The sequence below is a fragment of the Oncorhynchus clarkii genome, chromosome 1 (assembly GCF_045791955.1).
Source record: "Oncorhynchus clarkii lewisi isolate Uvic-CL-2024 chromosome 1, UVic_Ocla_1.0, whole genome shotgun sequence".
In the NCBI taxonomy this organism is placed as follows: Eukaryota; Metazoa; Chordata; class Actinopteri; order Salmoniformes; family Salmonidae; genus Oncorhynchus; species Oncorhynchus clarkii.
In genome coordinates this window covers 15,777,066-15,804,892 of record NC_092147.1, presented here as the reverse complement: position 1 = coordinate 15,804,892, position 27,827 = coordinate 15,777,066, and the positions used below count along the sequence as shown (strand labels likewise).

The 27,827-nt window shown below is 41.3% G+C and overlaps 2 protein-coding genes across 4 annotated transcripts in view; one reads left to right on the top strand and one right to left on the bottom strand.

The window, feature by feature from the left end:
* LOC139369515 (homer protein homolog 3-like) overlaps positions 1-18,249 on the top strand; it is a 34,743-nt gene extending 16,494 nt beyond the window's left edge. The window contains exons 6-10 of one of the 2 annotated variants that reach the window (XM_071108790.1): positions 4,695-4,831; positions 6,181-6,337; positions 12,548-12,661; positions 15,023-15,103; positions 15,308-18,249. In XM_071108790.1, the coding sequence (XP_070964891.1) occupies positions 4,695-4,831; positions 6,181-6,337; positions 12,548-12,661; positions 15,023-15,103; positions 15,308-15,493 (675 nt within the window). In that variant the 3' untranslated portion in view covers positions 15,494-18,249. The remainder of the gene's footprint in view (positions 1-4,694; positions 4,832-6,180; positions 6,338-12,547; positions 12,662-15,022; positions 15,104-15,307) is intronic. The other variant, XM_071108864.1, reaches the window with a different exon arrangement.
* Positions 18,250-25,184: 6,935 nt separating this feature from the next.
* LOC139415283 (ubiquitin-ribosomal protein eL40 fusion protein) lies at positions 25,185-26,673 on the bottom strand. 2 transcript variants are annotated; one of them, XM_071163305.1, is made up of 5 exons: positions 26,645-26,673; positions 26,081-26,192; positions 25,869-25,955; positions 25,645-25,747; positions 25,185-25,342 (listed from the first exon to the last, which is right to left on the bottom strand). In XM_071163305.1, exons 2-5 carry the CDS (start codon positions 26,181-26,183, stop codon positions 25,249-25,251), a joined length of 387 nt encoding a protein of 128 aa, XP_071019406.1. In that variant the 5' UTR covers positions 26,184-26,192; positions 26,645-26,673; the 3' UTR covers positions 25,185-25,248. The 2 variants fall into 2 exon arrangements, with proteins under 2 accessions (XP_071019406.1, XP_071019413.1); XM_071163312.1 differs by having other exon boundaries at positions 26,397-26,645.
* Positions 26,674-27,827: the final 1,154 nt, after the last annotated feature.

Genomic DNA, 27,827 nt, shown 5'->3' with positions numbered 1-27,827 from the left:
AACAGTGGGAACCCACAAGGGTGTGTTCTCAGCCCTCTCCTTTACTCCCTGTTCACCCATGACTGCGTGGCCATGCACGCCTCCAACTCAATCATCAAGTTTGCAGACGACACTACAGTGGTAGGCTTGATTACCAACAACGACGAGACGGCCTACAGGGTGGAGGTGAGGGCCCTCGGAGTGTGGTGTTAGGAAAATAACCTCACACTCAATGTCAACAAAACAAAGGAGATGATCAGGGACATCAGGAAACAGCAGAGGGAGCAGCCCCCTATCCACATCGACGGGACAGTAGTGGATAAGGTGGAAAGTTTTAAGTTCCAAAAGCGTACACATCACAGACAAACTGAAATGGTCCACCCACACAGACAGCTTTGGTGAAGAAGGCGCATCATACTTATTTTTTTTTAATACTTATTTTCCACCATAATTTGCAAATAAATTCATTAAAAATCCTACAATGTGATTTTCTGGATTTTTTTTCTTCTCATTTTGTCTGTCATAGCTGAAGTGTACCTATGATAAAAATTACAGGCCTCTCTCATCTTTTTAAGTGGGAGAACTTGCACAATTGGTGGCTGACTAAATACTTTTTTGCCCCACTGTATTACTGCACGGTCGGAACTAGAAGCACAAGCATTTTGCTACACTCTCATTAACTTCTGCTAACCATGTGTATGTGACCAATAAAATTTGATTTGATATTTTGTAATGATATGTTCGACGAGCAGGTGACCACGGACTTTGGCCATGAAGTGTATGTGAAAATGTCGCATTACAACATTTTGTAGAAAAAAATATTAAGTTAAAAACGTCTATCATATGACATCATCAAAAGTTACATTTTAAAAACAGTGTGGGAAGCAAGAAAATACCATCCCTCTGGCTAGAAACTCATTGGCAGGTTTAGAAAATCACTGTTTGTTTAAAAAAAAAAGAAGTTTTAATCCTAACCTGTGATGTCACAGAGAAGCATTTTCTTGGAGCTTATCTTTTTAATGACCGATCATAGAAACACGCTGTTTTCACATACTGTATGTACACTGGTTTGGTGCTGGAGATAATGAATATTAAGTTGAAAAGTAGCGGAATTGCCCATTTTTGTATTTTTTACATTTCACCTTTATTTAACCAGGTAGGCTAGTTGAGAACAAGTTCTCATTTACAACTGCGACCTGGCCAAGATAAAAGCAAAGCAGTGCGACACAAACAACAACACAGTTACACATGGAATAAACAAACATACAGTCACATGGATTAAACAAACATACAGTAATACAATAGAGAAAGTCTATATACAGTGTGTGCAAATGAGGTAGGATAAGGGGGGCGAGGCAATAAATAGGCCATAGTGGCGAAATTATTACAGTATGGCAAATTAAACACTAGGGTGATAGATGTGCAGAAGATGAGTGTGCAAGAGAAAGCATACTACATTTTTAAGAACAGCCCTTAGCCGTGGTATATTGGCCATATACTTTACCACACCCCTCAGGCCTTATTGCTTAAATATAGCAGTGTTTATTTCAAGGAATCTCACAGTATATAAAGTAACTACCATTTTACATATCATGTGAATAGCAGACTGAAATAACCAGCAACTCTCTTTTGTTTTTATTTGCATAAAATGGTGTGCAGTGGAGCAAACCAAGCTTTACACTGAAATATTGCTGGTAGGTAGATTTTTTTTTTAATGCTCTGTTCATGAAAACACACCTCTCTCTGACCCCCCCCCCCCCCCCCCCCCCCCCCTTTTTCTGCCACGCTGCCACTGATGCACCATGGGATTGCTGATCTCACAGATCTCTCAGGTGAGTGTCATGTCTATTACACCGCTCTTCTATCTGCTGCCGACTGACAGAGAGAGCACACTCACTGCTCTTTATTCCAAAGGCATTGTCCCCATCACGTCCCCCAGATGGCCTACTTCATGTTGCATTTTCAATGGGACTTGGGAGTTCAGAGCCTCTTGTCCTAGAAAACCTCAAGTGTTTCAATGAGCCATTGTTCTCAATAATGCAGTTACAGTATGGTGAGGGCAGATTTGGAGAGCATAGGGAAACAGAAGGAAGGATATATTCCCATGGTCAAATATGATCTGTTTGTACAGTTAAAGGGAAAATCTTCCACTTAAGATATCATCCTTTGAACACCAACCCTAATTAGCTATCCTGCTTTTTAAGCTTTTTAAAAAAAAAAGTTCTAGTGAAGTCGAAAATGTGATTTTTCCTGTGTTTTTATATAGCTATATTTCACACTATGAGGTTGGAATAATAATGTGATATTGTGAAAATTATGATAATACCCTTTTAGTTTATAAAGAGCTGAAAATACTGCCTGAAATTTCAGCCTGTTGTGGTGGGATGTAGTTTTGGCCTGCCTGGTGACATCACAATTAGTTAATAGACTAATAAGAAAGATGGTTCCAAACTTCTCTGCCAATAACAGATAGTTTTCAGTCTTCCCCTCCCCACTCAGACCACACCCAGACAGTCCTAGCAAAATTCTTGTTTGAAAAATTTCTATTTTCTAATAAGTTATTTTTGTTTCTTAATGAACATTTGAATTGAAAACAATTATAGTAAGGTACTTACTTCATTGTTACCCAAAAGTTATTTGATATTGAGATAAAAACAGCTGCATTGGACCTTGTATCACTCACTGTCTTATGTTTGCGCTTGCTCCAATTGGAATGCGTTAGTCAATGATGAGGGAAAAGTATTGGAAATTTGTAATCCATTATTACCGAAACAACATGATCAACAGTATGAATCATTTAGAGACCTGTGCTCCCTAGCCATATACTTTGGTGTGTGGAGTTGTCTTAGCTTTGATTTCTTGCTCCTCTCTTCTGGACCTAGCTAGCGCCAGCTCCGTTTTGAATGCTGGCCTTGTGTATTTTGTTATCCATATACTGTAAGGATAGCGAGAGAGTGGCTAGGCCGTAAAAATAGAACACTGTGGGAATACAGACTCTGAGACAAATTAATAATACAAGCTTTTCTGAGTGTAGGGGTGCAATGCCTCACAGAAGCACTCTGCACTTGTCAAATTCAGGTTTGGTTTTCTATCTGGCCACAGAGAAAAAAACAGAGAGAGATGGACTTGAACCAATTTATCTCTGTTTTTTTGTTGGGGGGAGCTTGGAGCTGGTTGGATTTTGTTCCTCAGCCTATGTTGAGGGAAATGGTTTCACAAACTTGAGTGTAATTGAGCCATAGCAAATTTTTGCCAACACAAAATGAGACATGAGAGCTGGTCTACGAAGAAAAAAAGCTAACTTCACAATAGGCTTGAAGTTTCTCAGTCTGTTTAGTAATATCACATTTAGCTCTTCTGTTGCAAATTGTGAGATCTGTAGTAGAACAAAGCAATCCTTATGTAAACTGCTTTGTTCATGTACAGTACAAAGAATTGTCTTCCAATATACACTGGCAAGCAAATGAAAGGAATCATTGTAACTCAGTGAATGTTCCTTTGAATTGAAGTCACTTTAAAGGGAAAGAGCCATATGCTGCTCTATGCTCTACAAAGTAAGGCGTTTAGCAGCTGTGTGGCTCCACGTGGTTGGCTGTTCAACTTTGAACCTGTGCCATGGATATGGTGGCTGAGAATGACCTAATTAATTTTGGCAGATGGAGTTCTGCTGCCACCCTGTCGTTTGGATGAGGTGTTTGAATGTACAGTATAGCGACAGCCTTTCATCTTCTTGCTGTCATTTTATTGTGCTAACAAGAGGGGTTAGGTTTCAATGTCCCTCAAGAACAATACATGTCTGCTCACATCACAAACGCTGAGCTACCCTGTATCTGTCATATTATAGAACCAGTCATACCCCAACTGGCAGGGAAGTAGCTATGACAAATATACATTAAGTAATTTCTAACCCATTTCAGATAACAACAAATGATTAGATTTTAATGGGAACACTAGGATATGCTCCATCTTTATTTTAAGCATTTGTCTTCTTAATTACCCTAACAGGTGGACCAATTTACCAGATGGGTAGATCTCTATCTCTTTATTTATGTGCTCTCTGTGTTAGTTCAGAAAGACACATGAGATGGACACAATACTTGTTCATTCACCACTTTAATAGAGCGGTTATAGTTTTATTTTAAACATATTCAAGTGAGAGCTGGTTGGTCTAAAACAATCAATAGGCTGTTAACTCTGTGATGCCCTGTATCAGGGGTGGCCAACCCTCTTTACATTTGAGTCATTTAGCAGACGCTCTTATCCAGAGCGACTTACAGAAAGAAGTGAGTGCATACATTTTCATACTGTTTTTGTTCATTCTAGTCCCCCATGGGAATCGAACTCGCAGTCCTGGCATTGCAAGCGCCATGCTTTACCAACTGAGTCACAGAGGATCCTCCTGAGGTACACAGGCTTTTTCTCTGGCCCTGCTGTAACACACCTGATTAAGCTAATCAGGGTCTTAATGAGCCACTGATTAGTAGAAGCAGGTGTGTTAGATGGTAGGGCTTGAGCAAAAACCTGCATACCCAGTAGCTCTCCAGGAGGCTGATTGGCCACCCCTACCCTTCATAATGTAGAGTACTTGTGGTCAGCTTCATTGTGAGGCAAGTTAACAAAGAAGAGTTGGACATGCAGTAGGATTGGAGTTGACAGGTAACCCATTTCGATGACACATCCGTCATGTCACTAACCATGTCCCGGTTGTACACCAGGAGCTGTCAGAGGACCGCCACTCGCCGCCGCTGCTGACTGTCAATGGGCCCGAGGACAAGCTGTTCCGCAGCAAGAGCGCCGACATGGAGCAGCTGACGTCAGAGAAGGAGCGCATCAAGAAGATGCTGTCTGAAGGGTAATGTTATGGAACAAGGCTCAATGAGATCCAAACAGCTCTTAGTCAGGTCTACTTCCATTGTGCCACCGCACTCATTCTATACGATGGCCAGAGGAGAATCTCAATTGCATACTCTTTGCGTCCTCTCTCCTCACTTCCTTCTCAAAACCCAGGAGAGAGGACACGAGGAGTATGCAATTGAGATTTTCACCAGGTCCTCCTTGGGAAAGAGGTCTTCTGACCTCAATTTGACTTCCTGGATAAATAAAGGTTAAATAAATATACTGTAGACTTCCCATGTCTTGTATATGAATGACAAAAGAATACTGTACACACTATCTTTCTACAAATGTTATTAATGTGCCACTATCTCTGTGAAGTCACATTGGTGTCTTCAAATCACCTTTAAACCCATATTAGCTGGTGCCAGAATGTGACATTTTATTGTAATTGTGGCATACTGTGACATTTTATTAAATGTAACATTTTAATGTAGCCTATTGTAACCCACTGTCTTATGTTGTCATGCAACTGTTGCGTTGCCTAGTGAGTCACTGAGCAGATATCACATTGTGTCACCAGGCGTAGTGTGCATTCCCCATCTGATTTCTAGGACAGCGTTTGCGCTAACGTGTCAAATGATGATTAACGTTCAGTGACTTGTGATGCGAAAGCATAAATGTGATCACAATGGCAGATGCAAAGCCTTTTTAGAACAGATTATTGCTTTAAGCATACCATTAGATAATAACTTCTATATAGGATGTACAGAATGGGCTGTGTTTTAGCTGTGGAAATGTACTAGCTAAATCAAGTCATGGCTCAAGGCGGTACGTTTTTTCTATTGTGGAGGTTGTTGTCAGTGGGAGGTTGAACCCACTGACAGGATCCCACTGACTACTGAATGAGGCTGAGTCATGTGTACTTAAAACAAGGTCATTAATGAGGCTCTACCACAGAGCCTTTCAGACACCAGTCTGCGCTCCATCCCGCACAAGCACACAAAAACACAATTTGACACCCCATGTTCTCTGGCAGCCCCTCCTTGTCGTTTTCATGCTTGTAATGAGTCTTGTATGTTTTTTAGTGCCTGTTGCTATGGTGAGTTGGTTGGTAGTTGGCAGGCGGTTAGAAATTGTATGTTTTTGCCTGTGGCCATAGATGGTGGTCTTAGAAGACTGGTGTAACTTTCCCATCTCCCTCATGTTATTTAAAAGCTCTTGTCCGTTGAATCTAATAGTCCCACATTTAGACATGCTAAAGCCCCTGAATAGCTCTGTATGTCACTTGGTGAGCAATAATTTAAACCTATGACCTGATTTATCTAATCATGGTACACTTATCTTCTGATTTGTTTTTTCCACCAGGTCCATATGTGAGATTAACCTGGAGGCAGAGCTGTTCACCCTGCAGCATAGCAACGCTAAGCTAGTGGCGGCGCTTCACGAGGCTAACACTGGTGTGGTGGAGTGGAAGAAACAGCTGGCTGAGTATCAGGAAGAGACTGAGAGGCTCCGAGATCAGGTAAGCGCTATGGCGACAGACCACTGCTATTCTGGCTGTCTGCGTCCCAGCTACAAAAGCTAGCTAGCTAGATGCATAATGGTTGAATGGGTATCCCTTTGCCACGTTGGTGTTAGAAGTAGGATCCTGACCATGAGAGAGATCCATCTCAAAGCAACAGCAGATGATCTACTTAAGATCAGTGGTCCCGTGGCAGTTAAAGGGGCTAGATTTCCTGACTGGGTGTCCTTCTCAGTAAATTAAAAAATTATAAGTTATCCTTTTTAGATAAAACTATACAAAATATAATCACACCACCATATAACTGATTAAAACACTGTTTTGCAATGAAGGTCTACAGTAGCCTCAACAGCACTCTGTAGGGTAGCACCATGGTGTAGCCGGAGGACAGCTATTTTCCGAACTCCTCTGGGTACAATGACTTCAATACAAAACCTAGGAGGCTCACGGTTCTCACCCCTTTCCATAGACTTACACAGTAATTATGACGACTTCCGGAACAATTCTCCAACATATCAAGCTCTTGCAGCATGAACTGACATGTTGTCCATCCAATCAGAGAATTAATCTAGTACTGAAAGGATAAGCTACAGCTAGCCAGCACTGCGTAAAATGTTGACTCAAAGAGAGAGAAAGACGATGGTGTGCGCAACTCAATATTAGGAAGGAGTTCCTCATGTTTGGTATGCTCAGTGTATTTAGTATAGTTTTATCTAAAAAGGCAATGTTTTTTTCTGTTTCATAAAAAATAAAAAATAAAATCACTGGGTAGGATGGTCCTCCCCTTCCTCCTCCGAGGAGCCTCCACTGTCCAATATGCAGTAATAGAAATAAGGCCATGGTCATAAAAAATTGTCCTCTAATCTTAAACGGTAATCTTAAACGGTACCGACCGCAACTGCTATGAATGTAGTTTGAGGAGTTAACAAGATAACTAACTCAAATCTGAGATAAACAGTACCACAAATGTGGCTCATCTTTTATATTTTTTTATCTTTTCTATGGCAATGAATCCTTCAGCTCTTAAAGGGGGAAACCCCTTGTTTTAATGGCATTCCAATAGAGATGTATCTATCTTTTGATTAACTACTGAAAGATCCATTACTATCATGTTTTAATTACTCATATATAAATGGAAAACTGTCGGACACACCAAAAGAGGGACTAAGAGAGGCCCATCCTATGTTTAAGAGTGGCCTTTTTGCGGATTTAAAACCTTTACATTTTCGGTAGATTGCCAATGTTTAAAGTATCCTCCTTTTTTAAAGTCATACAGAGTTGGGAAAATTAATTTCATCCTCCAGAAAATGGATATTTAATATTACAGCCCACTGGCTAAACTCCAATGTACTGAAGACAAAAAAAAAGTATTATTGGAAAAAATGTGCTAGAAGGGTATAATATTTATAAAGGACATTGTAAACAAGGATAGTATAATTGTCACACAAGCAACTAATAGTGTATGGAGGTGTATGCTCAATATAAAATGATATCCAACTCATCGTGGCTTTGCCACTAAATTGGAAGAGACGATATCAAACAATTTACACATCAACCCGTTCCTTTCAATTTAAGCTATTATAACAAATACTTTCTACAAAAAGAACGTTCAATATATGGGGCATTCAACAGTCAGCCTTGTGCAGACTCTGCTACAACGAAACCGAATCAATAGAACATATTTTCTGGTACTGTCCATCGGTGAATCGCTTTTGTAGTCTGGTCCCGGAATGGTTGTTATGTCATAATGTCAGGGTTCAGATGGACCTGCAAACTGTATTGTTAGGGGATCTGAAAAACCACGATCAGTCAACGGGAAATATCATTATACTCTTGGGTAATGTATTTATTTTTTAGGGTAATATCAGTAGAAATAGGGAGGGAGGTCAGGACCCTTGTAAGACATCACAGTAAATGGAGGAATGTATTGCAAAAGGAAATAACAAAATGACATTATTCTGGGAAAGATGGGTTAATCTGTCGAGGGTTGGAGTTTAGATCACAACAAATGGTGGATTGGCCACTGTGGATGAAAATCCAACTCTTGCAGAAAGAGGAAATTAGGAATGTATAATTATTTAACTACATGTCCTGTGTACATGAAGTGTTGTCATCTGTTTGTTTACACCAATCAGGTGGGGGTAAGTGGGGAGGGGGGGGCGGAGTATAAAATAACTAAAGGGGATTAAAAATTATGGTAAAAAATTACATTTATAGATAGAGCCCACAATCTTCAATATTGAAGTTGATCTCGTAAGACATCACAGTAAAGGACCAAGGAAATCAACTTCAAGTTTTAATGTCACATGCACAAGTACAGTGAAATGCTTTTCTTGCAAACTCAAAACCCAACAACAATGTAATACTAGAAAAAAAAGAAATATGAAGAACACAACAAGTAACTAAGCATACTATATACAGGGTGAGTTCCAATACCATATTTACAATGTGCAAGGATACTGGAGTGATGGAGGGAGATATAAATAGGGGTAAGGTGACTAGGCATCAGGATATAAGATAAACAGAGTAGCGGCAGCTTGTATGAGTGAGTGGGTGGGTGTGCATGTGTGTAGCGTCAGTATAAATGTATGTGCATGTTGTGTGAGTGAGTGAGCAGATGATGGAGTGTGTGTGTAGGGCCCTGTGAGTGTGCATAGAGACCAAAAATAAAAAGGTCAATGAGGATACAAGCTTATAGTACCCATCTGGTCTTGGAGTTGCCTAGGCTAGCTAATGCTAGCCAACTTCTTTCACCAATTAGCTTCAGCAGGCTGGTGTGTGGGACCATGACAAATTTTATCAGCCTATCTCTGGGGCTAGTTAGGGGCCAATATTTTCATGTTGCACAACCTTTAGTAGTTTCATGAAATGCTTTCAATATTTGTATATTTTAAACAATTTATAGTTTGTATTGACATTTTAAAATGTTGTCCCCATGTACATTGTGTAATTTACTGATGGTCCCTAACTAGTCCCATAGGGATATCGAATGTCAAACCAAATTGACCACTGGTGAATTGATGATCACTTGGGTGCTGCCAGATCTGGGCATGTGGGCAGATTTGAAATGAACCCAACCCAAGGAAAACTGTTACGGTACCCTTCATTCCGTGGCATCCAATTTTTTTCCTATCAGAACTGTGGACACCACTGGTTTGATACAATGTTTATTCCTTTCGGGGGATATCACTGTTGACGTGGCTCGATAATCAGAGGGTGAAATGTGTTTTGCATAATTTAATTCAAAAAAATAGAAATGTGCCCTTGGTCAAGCTAAATGAGGTTCTTTCATGTGGCAGATTAAAGTACCACGGAAGCAAATCTGCTGGAAAAAATGGCTGTCAACAGTCATATTTTAGCTCCGGGCACTGAGGGGAACAACATCCATCTCAGTCCAACAAAGTGAAGGTTATCACCTTTTGTAACAAAGTCAACCAGGTGGTTGGAATTAGACCATTTCTCCAGGGCTTGGCAGGGCTGGAAGGCAGTTTTAGGACAGGACACCCTACTTCTCCCTTGCCTTAGTTAGGGAGGAAAAGACAAAACACCAGAGAGGAAGAACAGAGAAGCCATTGGCTAGTAAGCCCTTTCCTCTCCAGGCTCTCGAAGCAGTAGACTAGTTTTGTTAAATGAGGGCTCTGGTGATTTGTTTTCGGGGTTATCTCTGACACTGCAGGGATGCTCTGGTCCCCAGCCTGTTCTCTCATGTCTTACCTTGCACTTCTGTAGCTGAGACGCAGTAGGAGCGAAGGCGTACGTCCTCTGTAAAGACAAATGATCTCAAGAGATGGTAGAGCACACACTGCTTTAAAAGCCCATCTGTTGGTTCTCTCACAATGCTAACAATGGCCATACAAGCTCTTTTCTGCTCATTTTACCATATTGTATTTGTTACTTGTTTCAAGTTTCAATGTCACATGCACAAAAACAGTGAAATCCCTTTCTTGCAAACTCAAAACCCAACAATGCAGTAACACACAATAAATATTAAGATCACAATAAGTAAGTAAGCATACTATCTATGTACAGGGTCAGTTCCATTACAACTTTTACAATGTACAGGAATACTGGATTGATGGAGGTAGATATATGTATGTATGTAAGGTGACTAGGCAACAGGATATAAAATAAACAGAGTAGGAGCAGCTTGTATGTGAGTGGGTGTGCGTGAGTGTAGAGTCATTATAAATGTATGAGAGTGAGCAGATGATGGAGTGAGTGTGTAGGGCTCTGGGAGTGTGCGTAGAGACAGTGCAAAAATAAAATGTCAATAAAGATACAAGGTTAACTCAGTCTGTGTAGCTATTTTGTTTGCTACTTATCAGTCTTATTGCTTGGGGACAGAAGCTGTTCAAGAGCCTGTTTGGTGCCAGACTTGATTCACCGGTACTGCTTTCCGTGCGGAAGCAGAGAGAATAGTCTATGGCTTGGGTGGTTTGATTCTGGTTGGTACCTGCCACCTTACCCTTATATTTTTAACTATTTTCCGGGCCTTCCTACCAAACCGCCTGATATAGATGTCCTGGATGGCAGGGAGCTCGGCCCCAGTGACGCTTCGAACACACCATAAGCATCATTGCGCAAAATAGTAGGCAGCATCATCTGGATATGTATGCAACAAAAGTTCAACATTCACCATTTCTGTCAAGCCGTCTACACATACAGTTTGACACACACGTTCGATAAATCCAACAAATGCACCACACCAAGCTGCCTCTTCAAGGCAATACTGCAAGGCGAACTATAGCATCATGCGATCGAGGGCGGTGCTATTGCCATAACAGGCACTGATGCAGCCAGTAAAAATGCTCTCAATGGTACAGCTTTAGAACTGTTTGAGGATTTCAGGGCCCATGCCAAACTTTTTCAACCTCCTGAGGGGGAAGAGGCACTGTCACGCCTTCTTCACGACTATGCGCGTGTGTTTGGACCATTTTAAGTCTTTAGTAATTTGGACACAGAGGACCTTGAAGCTATTGACACCCCCCCCCCTGTTTCCTGTTGTCCACAATTAGCTCCTTGGTCTTGCTGACGTTGAGGTAGAGGTTGTTGTTCTGGCACCACACTGCCACGTCACTGATCTCCCTGTAGGCTGACTCATCATCGCCGATGATCAGGTCTACCACCGTTGTATCTTCAGCAAACTTGTTGATGGTGTTGAAGTTGTGCTTGGCCACGCAGTTGTGGGTGAACAGGGAGTACAGGAGGGGACTAAGAACACACCCCTGTGGAACACCTGTGTTGAGGGTCAGCGTGGCGGAGGTGACGTTGCCCACCCTCACCACCTGGGGTCGGCCCATCAGGAAGTCCAGGATCCAGTTGCAGAGGGAGGTGTTCAGACCCAGAGTCCTAAGCATGATGATGAGCTTGGAGGGCACAATGGTGTTGAACGCTGAGCTGTAGTCAATGAACAGCACTCTTACATAGGTATTCCTCTTATCTAGGTGGGTAAAGGCTCCTATTAATTTTCCTGCAAGGCAACTTGATAGTAGTTTTAGAAATCTGATCAGTAGGTCTGTTTTCTATATTGTCAGCGGTGGTATGAGGGCAGTTGTGCGCAAGCAGTAACATCATTCCCTCTGAGTTATTGTCACATTTTGATTTGGGTCCTATAGGAATGTGATACCCCTACAGCAGTTTTCTTGAGCTCCGATGGATGGCATGATATGGAATCTTAAAGGGCCATTATGAATATGCAGAGGAGATGCAAATGAAGAGATGGTAATTGCGAAGGCTGAGCACAAACCCATGAAAATTACAGGCAGTTTTCAATAAACAAGTCAGTTTGTTTATTGGGGGGGAATTTAATTTTGGGGGAATAAAAAAAAAAAAATGGTTGTGGAGTTGACTTCAAGCGGTAAACAGTTTGTCATCCTTTTTAATCACAATAACTCACCACATGAGTATATGTGGAATTCAGACCTTTTGAGTCTATTTCTATGCTAAACACATACAAGTAGGTCAAATTAATGTCTCCATCTGCGAACCTTAATTTAAAACCCTTCTGGCAATTAGTAAAATGTCTCCATAGTGATGTATTCTGTGTTATTGTGGTCCTTTTAACACGTCATAGCTGACCGCCGAGAGGAACTAATGTTCAACCATCCACTGTCATTGCATATACACTAGGGTTGAAAAACTCCTTATTTAGTGTTATTCTCTCTCTTCCTTTCCCTCTGTCTGTCACTCTCTGTTGTTGTGTGTTTGCAGGTGGCAGAGCTGGAGGCTCAGAGTGGAGGGCCTGGTCCCAGTGGGTCTGAGACGAGGGATGAGCTGACCCAGTCATTGGAGGAACTGGAAGCCTTGCTCAAAGCAAAAGACCAGGTAAGGCTTGGGGCTCTGACCCTCTTCTAGGCAACCAGGTACTGCTAACCTCAAGGAGCCAGGCTTCTAGGCTCTCTAGACAGTGCCGTTGAAAGAAACTAGTGAGGTATAAACACAGGTTTTTGCTTGAGAATCTCAAAAAACGAGTCGTTCTTGAGTTCTTTTTAAAGCACTTCCCATCTGGAAGTAGAAAGCCTTGGTAGAGGTATTTTGCATACTGTAAATTCCACCTCTTGTTCAAAGGAAATTGCTTTAGGTATATCTATATTGGATGGATTATATGAATCCCAGCTGCATTATGGAAAACCTGTCAGTCATCCAAACAATCTGATTTATTAGATTTTGAGAAAGTACAGTTATTTTGGAGCAGCTACAAACTTGGTCTACTGCTCAAGAGTGCTATGAGTAATGACAACGCCCAAAACATTCTGAAAATAGGGTAGCACATTTTCATGCCTTCGGAAAGTATTCAAGCCCATTGACTTTTCCATATTTTGTTGCATTAAATGTTTTTTTTGTCGATCTATATATACTCTGTCAAAGTGGAAGAATTTTAAAAACTTTATGAAAAATAAAACACTGATCTTGATTTAATCATGTTAGAAACATATTTGGCAGCAATTACAGCTGTGAGTCTTTTTGGGTAAGTCTAAGAGCTTTGCATACCTGGACTGTACAATATTTGCCCCTTTTTTTATTCTTCAAACTCTGTCAAGTTGGTTGTTGATCGTTGCTAGATAACAATTTAAGTCTTTCCATAGATTTACAAGCTAATTTAAGTCAAAACTGTAACTAGGCTACTCAAGAACAGTTTAGATTTGGCATTTTGTTTTAAGTTACTGTCCTGCTGAAAGGTGAATTTGTCTCCCAGTGTCTGTTGGAAAGCAGACTGAACCAAGAATTTCCTAAGATTCTGCCTATGTTCAGCTCTATTTCATTTATTTTATCCTAAAAAAAATCCCCTCGTCCTTGCTGATGACAAGCATACCCATAACATGATGCAGCCACCACTATGCTTGAAAATATGAAGAATGGTACTCAGTAATGTGTTGGATTTGCCCCAAACATAATGCTTTTTATTCAGGAAAAAAAGTTCATCTCTTTGACACATTCTTTGCAATATTACTTATGTGCCTTGTTGCAAACAGGATGCATGTTTTGGAATATTTGTACTCTGTACAGGCTTCCTTCTTTTCACTCTGTCATTTAGGTTAGTATTGTGGAGTAACTACCATGCTGTTAATCCATTAGCAAGTTTCTCTTCTCACAGCCATTAAACTCTGTAGCTGTTAAAGAATTACTATGCGCCTCATGGTGAAATCCCTGAGTGTTTTCCTTCCTCTCCGGCAACTAAGTTAGGAATGACGCCTGTATCTTTGTATTGACTGGGTGTATTGATACACCATCCAAAGCCTAATTAATAATTTCACCCTGCTTAAAGGGATATGTAGTGTCTGGTATTTTTTTTTTTTTACCCATCTACCAATATGTGCCCTTCTTTGCAAGGCATTGGAAAGCCTCCCTGGTTTATTCAACATACTTTTGGCCATGTAGTGAATGTGGACACCATCAAATTAGTGGATTCGGGCTATTTCAGCCACACGTGTTGCTGGCAGGTGTATAAAATCAAGCACACCGCCATACAATCTCCATAGACAAACATTGGCATTAGAATGGCCTTACTGAAGAGCTCATTGACTTTCAACGTGGCACCGTCATAGGATGCCACCTTTACAACAAGTCAAATTTCTGCCCTGTAAGAGCTGCACCGGTCAACTGTAAGTGCTGTTATTGTGGAGTGGAAACATCTAGGAGCAACAAAGACTCACCCGGAAAGTGGTAAAGCATACAAGCTCACAGAACGGGATCCCAGAGTGCTGAAGCGCATAGCGTGTAAAAAATTGTCTGTCCTCGGTTGCAACACTCACTACTGCGTTCCAAACTGCCTCTGTTTGTCGGGAGCTTCATGAAATGGGTTTCCATTGCTGAGCAGCTGCACACAAGTCTAAGATCACCATGCGCATGATTTTTTTATGATTCGATAGAGTTCAGAGAAAACATATATTTAGATGTTTATTTTTTGTCACACACTGACCAGATAGGTGCAGTGAAAGGTGTTGTTTTACAGGGGCAGCCATAGTATTACAGCACCCCTGGAGCAAACTAGGGTTAAGTGCATCGGCAGATTTTTCACCTTGTTGGCTTGGGTATTTGAACCAGCTATCTTTCGGTTACTGGCCTAACGCTCTAACCACTACAGTCCTTTGTGGACCCCAGGAAGAGTAGCTGCTGCTTTTAACAGCTAATGGGTATCCTAATATAAAACCAAAGGATTACTGTATTTGTGGTTTCTTTTTTTAGATAATCCACAATCTACATAGCAGGAAATCAGATATCCATGAGTTGGAGAAAGAGAGAGAAGAGGCTGTTCAGAGACTTCATGTGAGTTTGGGGAATTGGGTTAGAACATGCATGTTTGGCTTCTCTACACTAGTGAATACTGAACACCAGTGATTATCAACTGATTTAGGGGCTCTGTGAGAGTTTTCAAAGGGTATGCAAAAAAGCAGGGTGGGCAATTGATATGACATTGACCATTTTAACATGAATTGATCGGTAGTCCTCTGTCACTTGTGGACCTTCTAGGATCTGGAGACACGAAACGCAGAACTGGAGCAACGGGTGGAGAGCGCCGAGCAGACTCTAGCTTCCACTCTGGAGGAGCGGGAACAGGGGCAGAGTGAGGTTCAGCGGGTCGTCGACGTCCTTGGGGTCAAGATATACGACCTGAATGACCTGCGACAGAGCTTGGCCAAGCTCATCAGCAAATAGCGCACCACAATGACAGAAGTTTTGGGGGCGATGGACAAGGAAGGAAAATTTAAGCTCTTTCAGAACAATGTTTTCTTAAGCACATAACTGCAGTGAATGAGAGTAGCACCTTGACTTCACCTGTTGCAGCTGTACATAAGAATCAGTTATATTGTTAGGTGGGAGGCTGGGAGCATAATCCACAGGGTCTGTTTTTCTATTTAAACGTTCTTCTGTTGACCTTTACACCATTTTCATGTAAATGTAGTTAGGTTATGATTCTGTCAACCTCCTTTTATAGAGGGTCTTAAACTTCAAACGTAGTTGAATTGAATCTGGGGTTGTGCTTAAAAATGTAGGTGCCTAATTATTGTTTACATTTGTCAATATGATGAATAAGTTCTAACTTCTATTTTCTTATGTATTGTATTACATCAACAGTTGCCATAATAATGATTTGGTGATCCTACAGAGACGTTACTGCAGAATGATGAGCTGCAGAGGGCTTATCACCAAAACTGCATGAACTCAGCAAATAACCTTGCCAAGTACAGTAATGTGAGTTATGCACATTATCCAATGTGCAATCGTTTACAAATAGATTTATTAAAAGCACAAGTAGTGTTATTAGTAAATATGTCCTGTACTTGATTCAATACATATAGCTAACTTGGTATCTGAACTTTCACTGATGCACACCAAGTGATTTTCTTCTGACCTCGACTTCGAGGCATTGTTTCTTGGTATTAAGTACAAATAAGGTTAAATCAGTGTTGAATTAGCAATACTATTTTTTGACAAGTACTCTGTAGGTTATGTAGCATCACCAAAGCATATTTTTGTTAATTTATACAAACTTCAATTGTATTCTGTTGAACAGTGTGGTTTCTAATTTTGCTTCAAATGCACATTGACTACCTAGAAGTGTTACTGACTATCAATTTTAATCCAACAATTGATGTGAGGATAATCGGAAAGTTTCACCTGCTCTGAGTACGTCATGATGCCTATATTCTTCGTTTTTGTAACATGGTCGTTTTACAAGCCCATCTCTGACCTTCTGGAGAAAACAGTGGCCCCAAAATGTTTTTTAACAATACAAAATGCAGTACCAAAGATGCACTTACTTTTCTTACCCACGTACCACACTCGTTCTGTACTGACTGGACTGCACGATAAGATAATGAAAAAATAACTTGAATTGTCTATGGAATTTTTCTGTCATTAAAATTGAGAGTAGGATCTCTTATCCTTATCCTCTTCATATTCACAAGTTATTTAAGCCCTGTTTTCCATAGGCAACGGGGCTAGCTCGAATTGCGTTTCCACTGCCTCCAGAAATTCGAAATGATGCCATGTTGCTAGGTAGCCAATATATGACTGTGCAGCTGGCTTCGCTAATGTTGCTAGCTTCAGCAATATGTTAAATTATTTAATTAATGCACACCATGCTGTAACTAACGTTACACCATACTCCTCCTGCCTGTGCCAGCCAGACTCTGCCTTGTATTTAGCTTGCTAACGCTAGCTAGCTAAATGGTTCGTGTCATCGCTAGCATAACAGGCTAACGTTACCTAGCTGAATTCCTACCTCGCTTACAATGGCATTGGCAATTAGCTAGCTAGCAAACCAGACGACAGGTTTGATAGAATGTAGCTTTAAATACGACCTGTCCAGCTAAAGTTTCTAGCTAGCTTGTTTCAACTCTGATTTGCTAGCTAGCGTTTGAGGGCTGATTGTTCTCATGAAAGTTGATTGTGTAGTGCAAAACATTTATGAAGGATCCAGATATGGTGGTAATTCGTATCATGTCTGACTACGGCAGTACTGCTTTGCCATGTGCTAGCTAACAGGAACAATCCCAGACTAGCTAAACTTGGTGTCAGCATCCAGCAGTGATCAAACTGGTGGTTGCATAGTAATGGGTTCAGCCTGAATTCTAGTCGGGCTGGCACCAGTTGTGGAACTGGGCTGCGCTAGCCCGAGTTTCCCTCGACTCAGCTTGATTTTGAGAATTGCATTCGAGCCAGATCGAATTTGGCCCTAATTTTAAGTGCCAGTGGAAATGGGGCTTTTTTGACCACCACCAATACCTAAAATACCTCAGCAAACTGATTTCTTAATTCATCCAGTGTTTGAGCGTGTTCAAATACTGTAAAAAATTATCGAAATAATCGACTGACACCAGTGCTTGACTTGGGCATGCGCTCACCGGAGCTGAGAACCGGCACCTAAATGTTCTTCTGCTAGAACTCCTGCACCTCCTATAGAATATTAGCTCAAAAGTATTGTGGAGCTCCTGCACCTAAATATAAACAGCACCAGCACCCAAAATGAGTACCAGAACCTATTTCAGTCCAAGTCAAACACCGACTGCCACATCAGTCATTTAACAGATTTGTTTTTTATGAATTCCCCTTAGCTTAGGGGTCTGAATATTTGACTTGCCAGTAATTTGGTAGAGATGTTCCATTTAGTTTTGAACAAGAGCCCTGTTTTTCAATCTCTAATAAAAAATCCTGTTTACTGCACTCAAGATCATCAAGCACAAGAGCATTGTGCTTTTGTCAGCTTGTTGGTTTCCTTTGCATGAATTGTTCCATGCAAGTATGTATGCGAGTCACCTTGATTTGTCAATGTTTTTTTGCGAGTCACCTTGATTTGTCAATGTTTTTTTGCGAGTCACCTTGATTTGTCAATGTTTTTGGAGCTGTCCATGCTCCGATGAAGGACTGAATTTTGAATAAACAAAACGTTTCTCTAGTCAACATCAATTCAACAGACTGTCCCAAGAAAACATTTAGTGCTAGATTTAATCAGATTGACATTAGCATAGCTTTGTCAACTATTTGTTTTATAACAAAACCAAGATGGAAACGACAGGCTGTGGTCTAATGGGAACAAATTAGCAATAGTGGACAGAACAAGCACGAGCTAGCGAGATCCTATTGGTGCATTATATGCAAGTGCGCGTGTGCAATAACTCAATTCGTATTTGCACTCCTAAGCAACACGATTTAAAAATAAAAAACAGACCTTTGTCCACTGTTAACAGATTCTAGTTTGGGGAACAGACAACTGTATTGAGAACATTTGCAGAATGTCGGCCAAAATCCATCTTCTCCCACTGCCTGCCAGTGAACAAGGACATACGTCACGTTTAAACATCCAGTGAAATATTTGTAAAATAAAATACTTTTTTTTATGGTGAATGCTTTCTTACAAATAAGTGTTAAAGTATTTACTAAAATAAATTGAAGTAAAAAATAAATAAATAATTAAAGAGCAACAAGAATATAATGGAGGGGGGCAATGCAAATAGTCTGTGTAGCCATTTGATTAGCTGAGTCTTATGGCTTGGAGGTAGAAGCCGTTTAGACCTAGACTTGGCACTCTGGTACCGCTTGCCATGCGATGGCAGAGAGAACAATCTATGACTAGGGTGGCTGGAATCTTTGGCAATATTTAGGGCCTTCCTCTGACACCGCCTGGTTTATGGGTCCTGGATGGCAGGAAGCTTGGCCCCAGTTATGTACTACCCTCTGTAGTGTATTGTGGTTGGAGGCTGAGCAGTTGCCATACCAGGAGGAGATGCAACCATGCTCTCGATGGTGCAGCTGTACTTTTTGAGGATCTGAGGACCCATGCCAAATCTTTTCATTTTCCCAAGGGGGAATAAGCTTTATCGTGCCCTCTTCATGACTGTCTTGATGTGTTTGGACCATGATAGTTCCTTAGTGATGTGGACCCCAAGGAACTTGAAGCTCTTAACCTGCTCCACTACAGCCCCGTCGATAAGAATGGGGGCGTGCTCGGTCCTCCTTTTCCTGTAGTCCACAATCATCTCCTTTGTCTTGATCAAGTTGAGGGAGAGGTTGTTATCCCGGCACAACACTGCCAGGTCTCTGACCTCCTCCCTATAGGCTGTCTCATCGTTGTCGGTGATCACTGTTGTGTCGTCGGCAAACTTAATGATGGTGTTGGAGTCATGCTTGGCCATGCAGTCATGAAGGTGACTGTGCACGCACCCCTGAGTGGCCCCCGTGTTGAGGATCAGCGTGGCAGATGTGTTGTTATCTACCCTTACCACCTGGGGGAGGTCCATCAGGAAGTCCAGGATCCAGGTGCTTAGTCACAGGGTCTTTAGCTTAGTGATGAGCTATGGTGTTAAATGCTGAGCTGTAGTTAATGAATAGCATTCTCACATAGGTATTCCTTTTGTCCAGGATGGAAAGGGCAGTGTGGAGTGCAATAGAGATTGCATAAGCTTCTGATCTTTTGAGGCGGTAATGGTGTTGTGAGCCATGACCAGCCTTTCAAAAGCACTTCTTGGCTCCAGATGTGAGTGCCACAGGTCAGTAGTCATTTAGGCAGGTTACTCTGGTGTTCTTGGGCACAGAGCCTATGGTGGTTTTCTCGAAACATGTTGGTATTACAGACTCGTCAGGGGCAGGTTGAAAATGTCAGTGAAGACACTTACCAGTTGGTCAACGCATGCTCGGAGTACACGTCCTGGTAATCCGTCTGACCCTGCGGCCTTGTGAATGTTGACCTGTTTAAAGGTCTTACTCACATCGGCTACGGAGACAGTGATCACACAGTTGTCCAGAACAGCTGATGCTCTCATGCATGCTTCAGTGTTGCTTTCCTCGAAGCGGGCATAGAAGTCATTTAGCTCATCTGGTATGCTCGTGACAGTGGGCAGCTTGTGGCAGTGCTTCCCTTTGTAGTCCGTAATAGTTTGCAAGCCCTGCCACATCCAACAAGGGTAGGAGCCGGTGTGGTACGATTCAATCTTAGTCCTGTATTGACGCTTTGCCTGTTTGATGGTTCGTCGGACGGCATAGCGGGATTTCATATAAGCTTCCGGGTTAGAGTCCCACTCCTTGAAAGCGGCAGCTCTACCCTTTAGCTCAGTGCAGATGTTGCCTGTACTCCATGGCTTTTGGTTTGAGTATGTATGTACAGTCACTGTTGGGACGACGTCATCGATGCACTTATTGATGAAGCCAGTGACTGATGTGGTGTACTCCTCAATGCAATCAGAAGAATCCCGGAACATTTTCCAGTCTGTGCTAGCAAAACAGTCCTGTAGCTTAGCATCTGCATCATCTGACCACTTCCGTATTGAGCGAGTCACTGGTACTACCTGCTTTAGTTTTTGCTTGTAAACAGGAATCAGGAATATAGAGTTATGGTCAGATTTGCCAAATGAAGGGTGAGGGGGAGCTTTGTACACGTCTCTGTGTGTGGAGTAAAGGTGGTCGAGAGATTTTTTTCCCATCTGGTTGCACATGTAACAGGCTGGTAGAAATGGAGTAAAACGGATTTAAGTTTCCCTGCATTAAAGTCACCGGCCACTAGGAGTGCCTCCTCTGGAGCATTTTCTTGTTTGATTTGGCCTTATATAGCTCGTTGAGTGCCGTCTTAGTGCCAGCATTGGGTTTGTGGTGGTTAATAGACAGCTACGAAAAATATAGATTTAAACTCTCATGGTAAATAGTGTGCTCTTCAGCTAATCATGAGATACTCAACCTCAGGCGAGTAAAACCTTGAGACTTCCTTAATATTATATTTCGTGCACCAGCTGTTATTTACAAATGGACACAGACCGCATCCCCAGGCACCGAAAACCAAGCCAGCTGTATGTTATCCATGTCGTCGAATCCTAAGTTATTACAGTTTTTAATGTCCCGTTGGTAGGATAGTCTTGATTGGAGCCCATCCGTCTTATTATCCAATGATTGCACTTTGGCTAATAGGACTGACTGTAGAGGTGGATTATGCACTCGCCATCGGATCCTTACAAGGCATCCCGACCTACGAAGGGGCGTATACTTAGGCTACCGAATTTAAGACTTGCCTAAAGAAAGAAAAAATGGTGTGCACGAACAGCCAAAAACCCCTGCCAAAGTCCAAATAGTCAATTTCATCACAATATACCTGCGAACCGTTTTGACTGCCAATTTATGCTTGCTACGGAAGGTTTGACACAGGGGCTTGCGCAGGCCAAATCAAGCTCTGTACCACATCGCTGTGCACCTCCCAAATTTTGTAAAAATGTGGTGGGCTCCGTATGGCTCCGCATTGACATGATTGGTTGACGCTAGGTGGGGTCAGGAGATCCTGTATAAACACATACTCACTTCCTTGACAACAGCTCTGCGAAGCACAAGAAGTATGAATGCTCTGACTTCTGCAGAGACCGCATCGCATTAAATGCTGTACAGCCACCGGATTGATGACGAAATTAACATGTATTGGGGTTAACATCCATACAAGCATTATACTCAGATTTTTACCTCAACATAGGCTATTGTTTGTGTATTTTACACTAAGTGTGAGCTGTTCTTGCCATAATATGGACTTGGTCTTTTACCAAATAGGGATATCTTCTGTATACCACCCCTACCTTGTCACAACACAACTGATTCGCTCAAACACATTAAGAAGGAAAGAAATAACACAAATGAACTTTTAACAAGGCACATCTGTTAATTGAAATGCATTCCAGGTGACTATCTCATGAAGCTGGATGAGATTGCCTTGATGACAGCTTTGCACACTCTTGGCAAAGGGTGGCTACTTTGAAAAATATAAAAGCTGAGGGATGGTCAGTCCTTGCATCCATAGCTGTTTATTAATCTGAGAGTGGTTACATTTCTCCAGGCCCATCCCTCAGCTTTTTACCAAAACAGAGGCGAGGTGTCCGTTTTGTTATTGTTTCATCTGTAGATTTGCCCTTTAAACATCTGCATATTATCAAGATATCAAAGTGTCAACAACAAAAAGGTAAACAATAGGCCTATAGCAAATCCAGCATATGGTATTATTTTTCACATGTAAATAGCACTTCAGTAGTACTCAAAGCATGCCATTCCATAATCGCAGCATTTATTTTTCAACTCTAATCAATCGTCCATGACAACAAAATCATAAACAGCGGGCATTTTTTTTTATTTCACCTTTATTCAACCAGGTAGGCCAGTTGAGAACAAGTTCTCATTTACAACTGCAACCTGGCCAAGATAGAGCAAAGCAGTGCGACACAAACAACAGAGTTACACATGGGATAAACAAACGTACATTTGTCAACACAATAGAAAAGTCTATATTGCATGTGCAAATCTAATATATCATTTATGCTCAGGTTAAACGGCATGGTAGCCTAGTAACCGGAAGGCTGCATGTTCAAACCCCCGAGCTGACAAGGTACAAATCTGTCCTTCTGCTCCTGAACAGGTAGTTAACCCACTGTTCCTAGGCCGTCATTGAAAATAAGAATTTGTTCTTAACTGACTTGCCTAGTTAAATAGGTGTAAAAAAAAAACAATTTGGCTAATCTATATTTCCAAGTCCTATACCATATTGGAATGACTGAAATTCTGATAGACTCATTTTTAATGTGTAGTAGAAAGCGATTTGTTAGAAGAAGCCTACATAACCAACCCATAAAATAAAATGTTACCTCCATATATGGCTATGTCAACTTTAACATTGATTTATCCAGAAATAGATGCTCAATTGGTAACATACATTTGTGTCTTCTAATGCCTATTAAGGGGTTAAGTAACAATGTAATCAGATTACGTTACTGAGTTTGGGTAATCCAAATGTTAAGTTACTGATTACAATTTTGGCCAGGTAACTAGGAACTAACAGATTACATTTAGAAAGTAACCTACCCAACCCTACAGGTGTGGCATATTAAGAAGCTGATTAAACAGCATGATCATTACACAGTTGAACCCTGTGCTGGGGACATTAAAAGGCCACTCTAAAATGTGCAGTTTTGTCACATAACACAATGCCACAGATGTCTCAAGTTTGAAAGGAGCATGCAAAAGGCATGCTGACTGCAGGAATGTCCACCAGAGCTGTTTCCAGAGAAGTTAATGTTAATTTCTCTACCATAAGCCGCCTCCAATGTTGTTTTAGTGAATTTGGCTGTACGTCCAAACAGCCTCACAACTACAGACCACGTGTAACCACGCCAGCCCAGGACCTCCATAACAAGCTTGTTCACCAGTGGGATCGTCTGAGACCAGCCACCCGATAAAACTGTCGGTCTGCACAACCTGTCAGATACTGACTCAGGGAAGCTCATCTGCGTGCTTGTCGTCCTCACCAGGGTCTTGACTGGACTGCAGTTCGGCATTGTAACCGACATCAGTGGGCAAATGCTCACCTTCAATGGCCACTGTCACGCTGGAGAAGTGTGTGTCCTTCTTGGATGAATCCCGGTTTCAACTGCTAGAAATTTGCTGATGTATGTCAACATTGTGAACAGAGTGACCGACCCATGGTGGAGGTGGGGTTCTGGTATGGGCAGCCATAAGCTACTGACAACAAACAAAATTGCATTTTATCGATGGCAATATAAATGCACAGGGATACCGTGACTTGATCCTGAGGCCCATTGTTGTGCCATTCATCCGCAGCCATCACTTCATGTTTCCGCACGATAACGCATGGTCTCAAGGATCTGTACACAATTCCTGGAAGCTGAAAATGTCCGTTCTTCCACGGCCTGTCACTCATTGAGCATGTTTGGCATGCTCTGGACCGATTTATACGACATCATGTTCCAGTTCCCGCCAAAGAGGAGTGGGACAGCATTCCACTGGCCACAACAGCCTGATCAACTATGCAAAAGATGTCACGCTGCATGGGGCAAATGGTGGTTACACCAGATACTGACTGGCTTTCTGATCCATGGCCTTTTCATTTTAGTATCTGTATTCCCAGTCATGTGAAATCTATAGATTAGGGCCTAATGAGCATTTCAACTGACTGATTTCCTTATGAACTGTAACTCTTTTAAAATGGTACTTTTGACTACTAGATTTCTGTATGCTACCAGTTTATACAAATGGGAGTTAACATTTAGCACTGTCTAAATCTGAAAAGGACAACTTTTAAATGGTTTGCAGTGATTTTAGTTACCAAATTCTGGGCGTTACATGACAAATATCAGATTTGAATGTGCACCAATCCAGCATCCTATCCCACTGTGCTTCCATTGATTTCTTTACCACATCTATCCCAATCTCTTCCCAGGAGTTCACTTATTTTAAGTGCCTACACAAAGCATCACAAATGTTATTTATGAACTTGTTCCGATAGCCTTTTGTCACGTAAGTGATGTACCGCCCCCACCTACAGTCAACCATTGTCAATGCTGAGCTATATGGAGCCTTCCATATTGTTACAAAATTGGGGAGGCGCACTGCGATGCAGAATGAAGCTCGATTTGGCCTCCAAGCTCTTCACACCCTCCCTCCGGACTGCATTACTGGATCAAGTATAAAGTGGCTTTTATGCCACTGAAATCCACAAGCTAGTGTTACCTTATTGCAGACTCTGCCATTGGATGCAACAAAACCAGGCCTGACTATATCCAGCAAAATCACATGCAGCTGCATTTCAAGTTCAAACACTCAAATTACTGATGCATGTTCATTTTGATCAAGGGATTTATGCCTATCAGTGTTCTGACATCGACAGAGCCTAAACTATCTAGTGCCATTTAACTTCTTACGCAGTAAGGATAATAGGAGTTTGTGACGCACAAGAGGAGCTGCTCAGTTACACCTCAAACATCTGCAACGTAGATGCTGTTTAATGCTCAATCTGATTGAATCCAGGCCCTAATTTTAAATTGTTTTTAAAACAATTTTGGATTATCAAGACAAATAAGGCCAGCCAAAGTACATTTTGGTATGTTTATTTAACAGTTGTGCTTATGTTCCACAAAAAGCACCAAGCCAACTGTTTACTTCAGCTTCTTCTTGGGGCGCAGGTTGTTTGTGTGTCCACACTTCTTCTTGCGGCAGTTGACAGCACGAGGATGGAGGCGAGCATAGCACCTGCAACACAAGTTCAGAACTGTGCAAAATGTATGGCCAAGACTGGTCCAGTGGTCTAAGCCACTGCCCTAGCGCACTTTCATTCCTCGCTATCCGGTCTACTAAAAATAGTTTTCCTTTGTACACAGCAACATTACTGCAATTGCTCTGAAAGATGTTGCATTTGTCACCTCAATCGCAAATGTGGATGAATGTTTTTTTTTACTGTAAAAGGGAAACTTAAGTGTAAAGATATGCTTTGACCTTAATTGTAAAAACAGTTCATTACCACCATTAATGCAACTGTACTTAGCTCTACTTACTTGCGGCAGATCATTTTGTCACAGTTGTACTTCTGGGCCAGCTGTCTCAAAGATGGCTCGATAATGCCTCCACGAAGACGCAGCACAAGATGAAGGGTGGACTCTGGATGGGAACATTATCATAGTGGATAGATGCAAAGTTCCCAGGTATGTTTTCACACAGGGCTGATGCTTAACTAATGAGCAGCATTACATGCGCCCACTGTCAACTCGTAATCGCCTACCTTTCTGGATGTTGTAGTCTGACAAGGTGCGACCATCCTCAAGTTGTTTGCCAGCGAAGATCAGACGCTGTTGATCAGGTGGAATGCCTGAGAATAAAAAGCATATTCACTACAGCACAAACCTAGTATCAGTGCAAAAGCAACCTACCCTAAGTATTTAAAACAGCCCATTTTGTCATACTATATTACGGATCAAATGAAACTTAGAACACCTTCCTTATCCTGGATCTTGGCCTTGACATTTTCAATAGTATCGCTGGGTTCAACCTCAAGGGTGATTGTTTTCCCCGTCAACGTCTTCACGAAGATCTGCATGTTGGCAGGCTGTTGGGATAAAATATGGTGCGAGTTGATGGCAGTAGCTAGATACATATCTATTTTGTTATCTACTTAGCATACTAGTTAGGTAGCCAAGTCAGCCAATCCCCGGCACATCTAAATAAAAAAATAAGCTCATTAAGTATTAAAAGAATAGTTAGCTATCCCTTTGGCATTTAGAATGAGCGGCCAAAAATCTTGCTAACTTACTAGCTAACGTTAGCTGTGGCAAGCTAACTAACTAACAGCTGCGGTCAAGCGGGTGCTTCTTTGCCACATGCTGGAGCTCGTTATATTTCAATACTCATATTTAGACTTTACAAGTCTCACATATGATAACCAAATGGATATTTAGAGAGTTATTTTAGCGGAGGGACACTGGTGTATTTCTATTACGCAATAAATGCGTCTTGTAGTCAATTTCACAAAAACTGTTACGGACAAATATATACACCCACCCGGCCGATGGCTGAGCCTTAACGAAAAGAGACTGTACAAGGCGGAAGTTATATTACATCATATCCTGCATCATTTTTTTCTTGCACACATCTGTTTCATCAATTCTGACTCTACTAACAGTTGCAAAATGTGGGCAAAATTAGATGTAAGATTATAGAAAGTTGCAATATACTACTTACTGTATTTACTAAATTGTACTCAAACGAACACAATCGATCACTAACTTGGACCAGGTGTTAAGATAATTACATTTTACTGCCACCTGCTGGTGTGACTAAGTGAACTGTTCTGATGAGGTCATTTCTATTACCATACCTGTCTCAGGTGTGCATTATTTTAGAATGTATTTATAAGAACAATCTATCGTCAATGTCTGTTTTGTGTCTTTTCTGCTAGAAATACTGCCAGTGATAGCATATGGCTAAATGCATGAATGTATCAGTGGAGGTAGAAATGGGGAGGACAGGTTCACTGTAATGGCTGAAAATATGCCACAGTGAAACATTAACACCATTAAAGGTTCTCCCCCAGCAAATATTTGCTTGTGATTTTGGCACCATGGTGATAAGTTTAAAAACAAAATCTTACTAATTGCATGCATTGCCATGCAAACAGTGTTTATATGTGAACGTGAGACATGGCAAATTGATATTGTAAGATTATCCACCAAAATGCTAAATTATGCATAAAAGACACTTGATGCAGGGAAACGTGCAGCTACCACTATTCAGGTGATTTTCTTCACTTTGGAATGGGTAAGTCACTCTCATTGCCTAATTAAAGCTTCACTTTGCTATAGACAAATAAACACATAGTAGCAGGTAACGAACATTCTAATTCCTGTTCATTGTCATTTCTGTTCATTCAGATCTTAATTTCATTCTTAAATAACAGAAAATGTTACATTTGTCACTCAGGGCTGTCATAATGCATGTACAGTGATAGGTGAATAGGTCATGTCAAGGTATGTATGTGATTGGCTACATAGGACAGATATTCATATTATCCACACAAAAAAAGCTTATAGAATAGATAGAATGATAAAGAAAAGAATGGGGAATTTTGCTCTCAGTTCTCATTGTATTGTGACATCTTTATTACTTGTGCTATCTTGGTTTCCATGGTGAGACCACTGCATTTTCTTTCCACAGTTCTAAAAAAAGAGAGAGAACCATTTCAGGA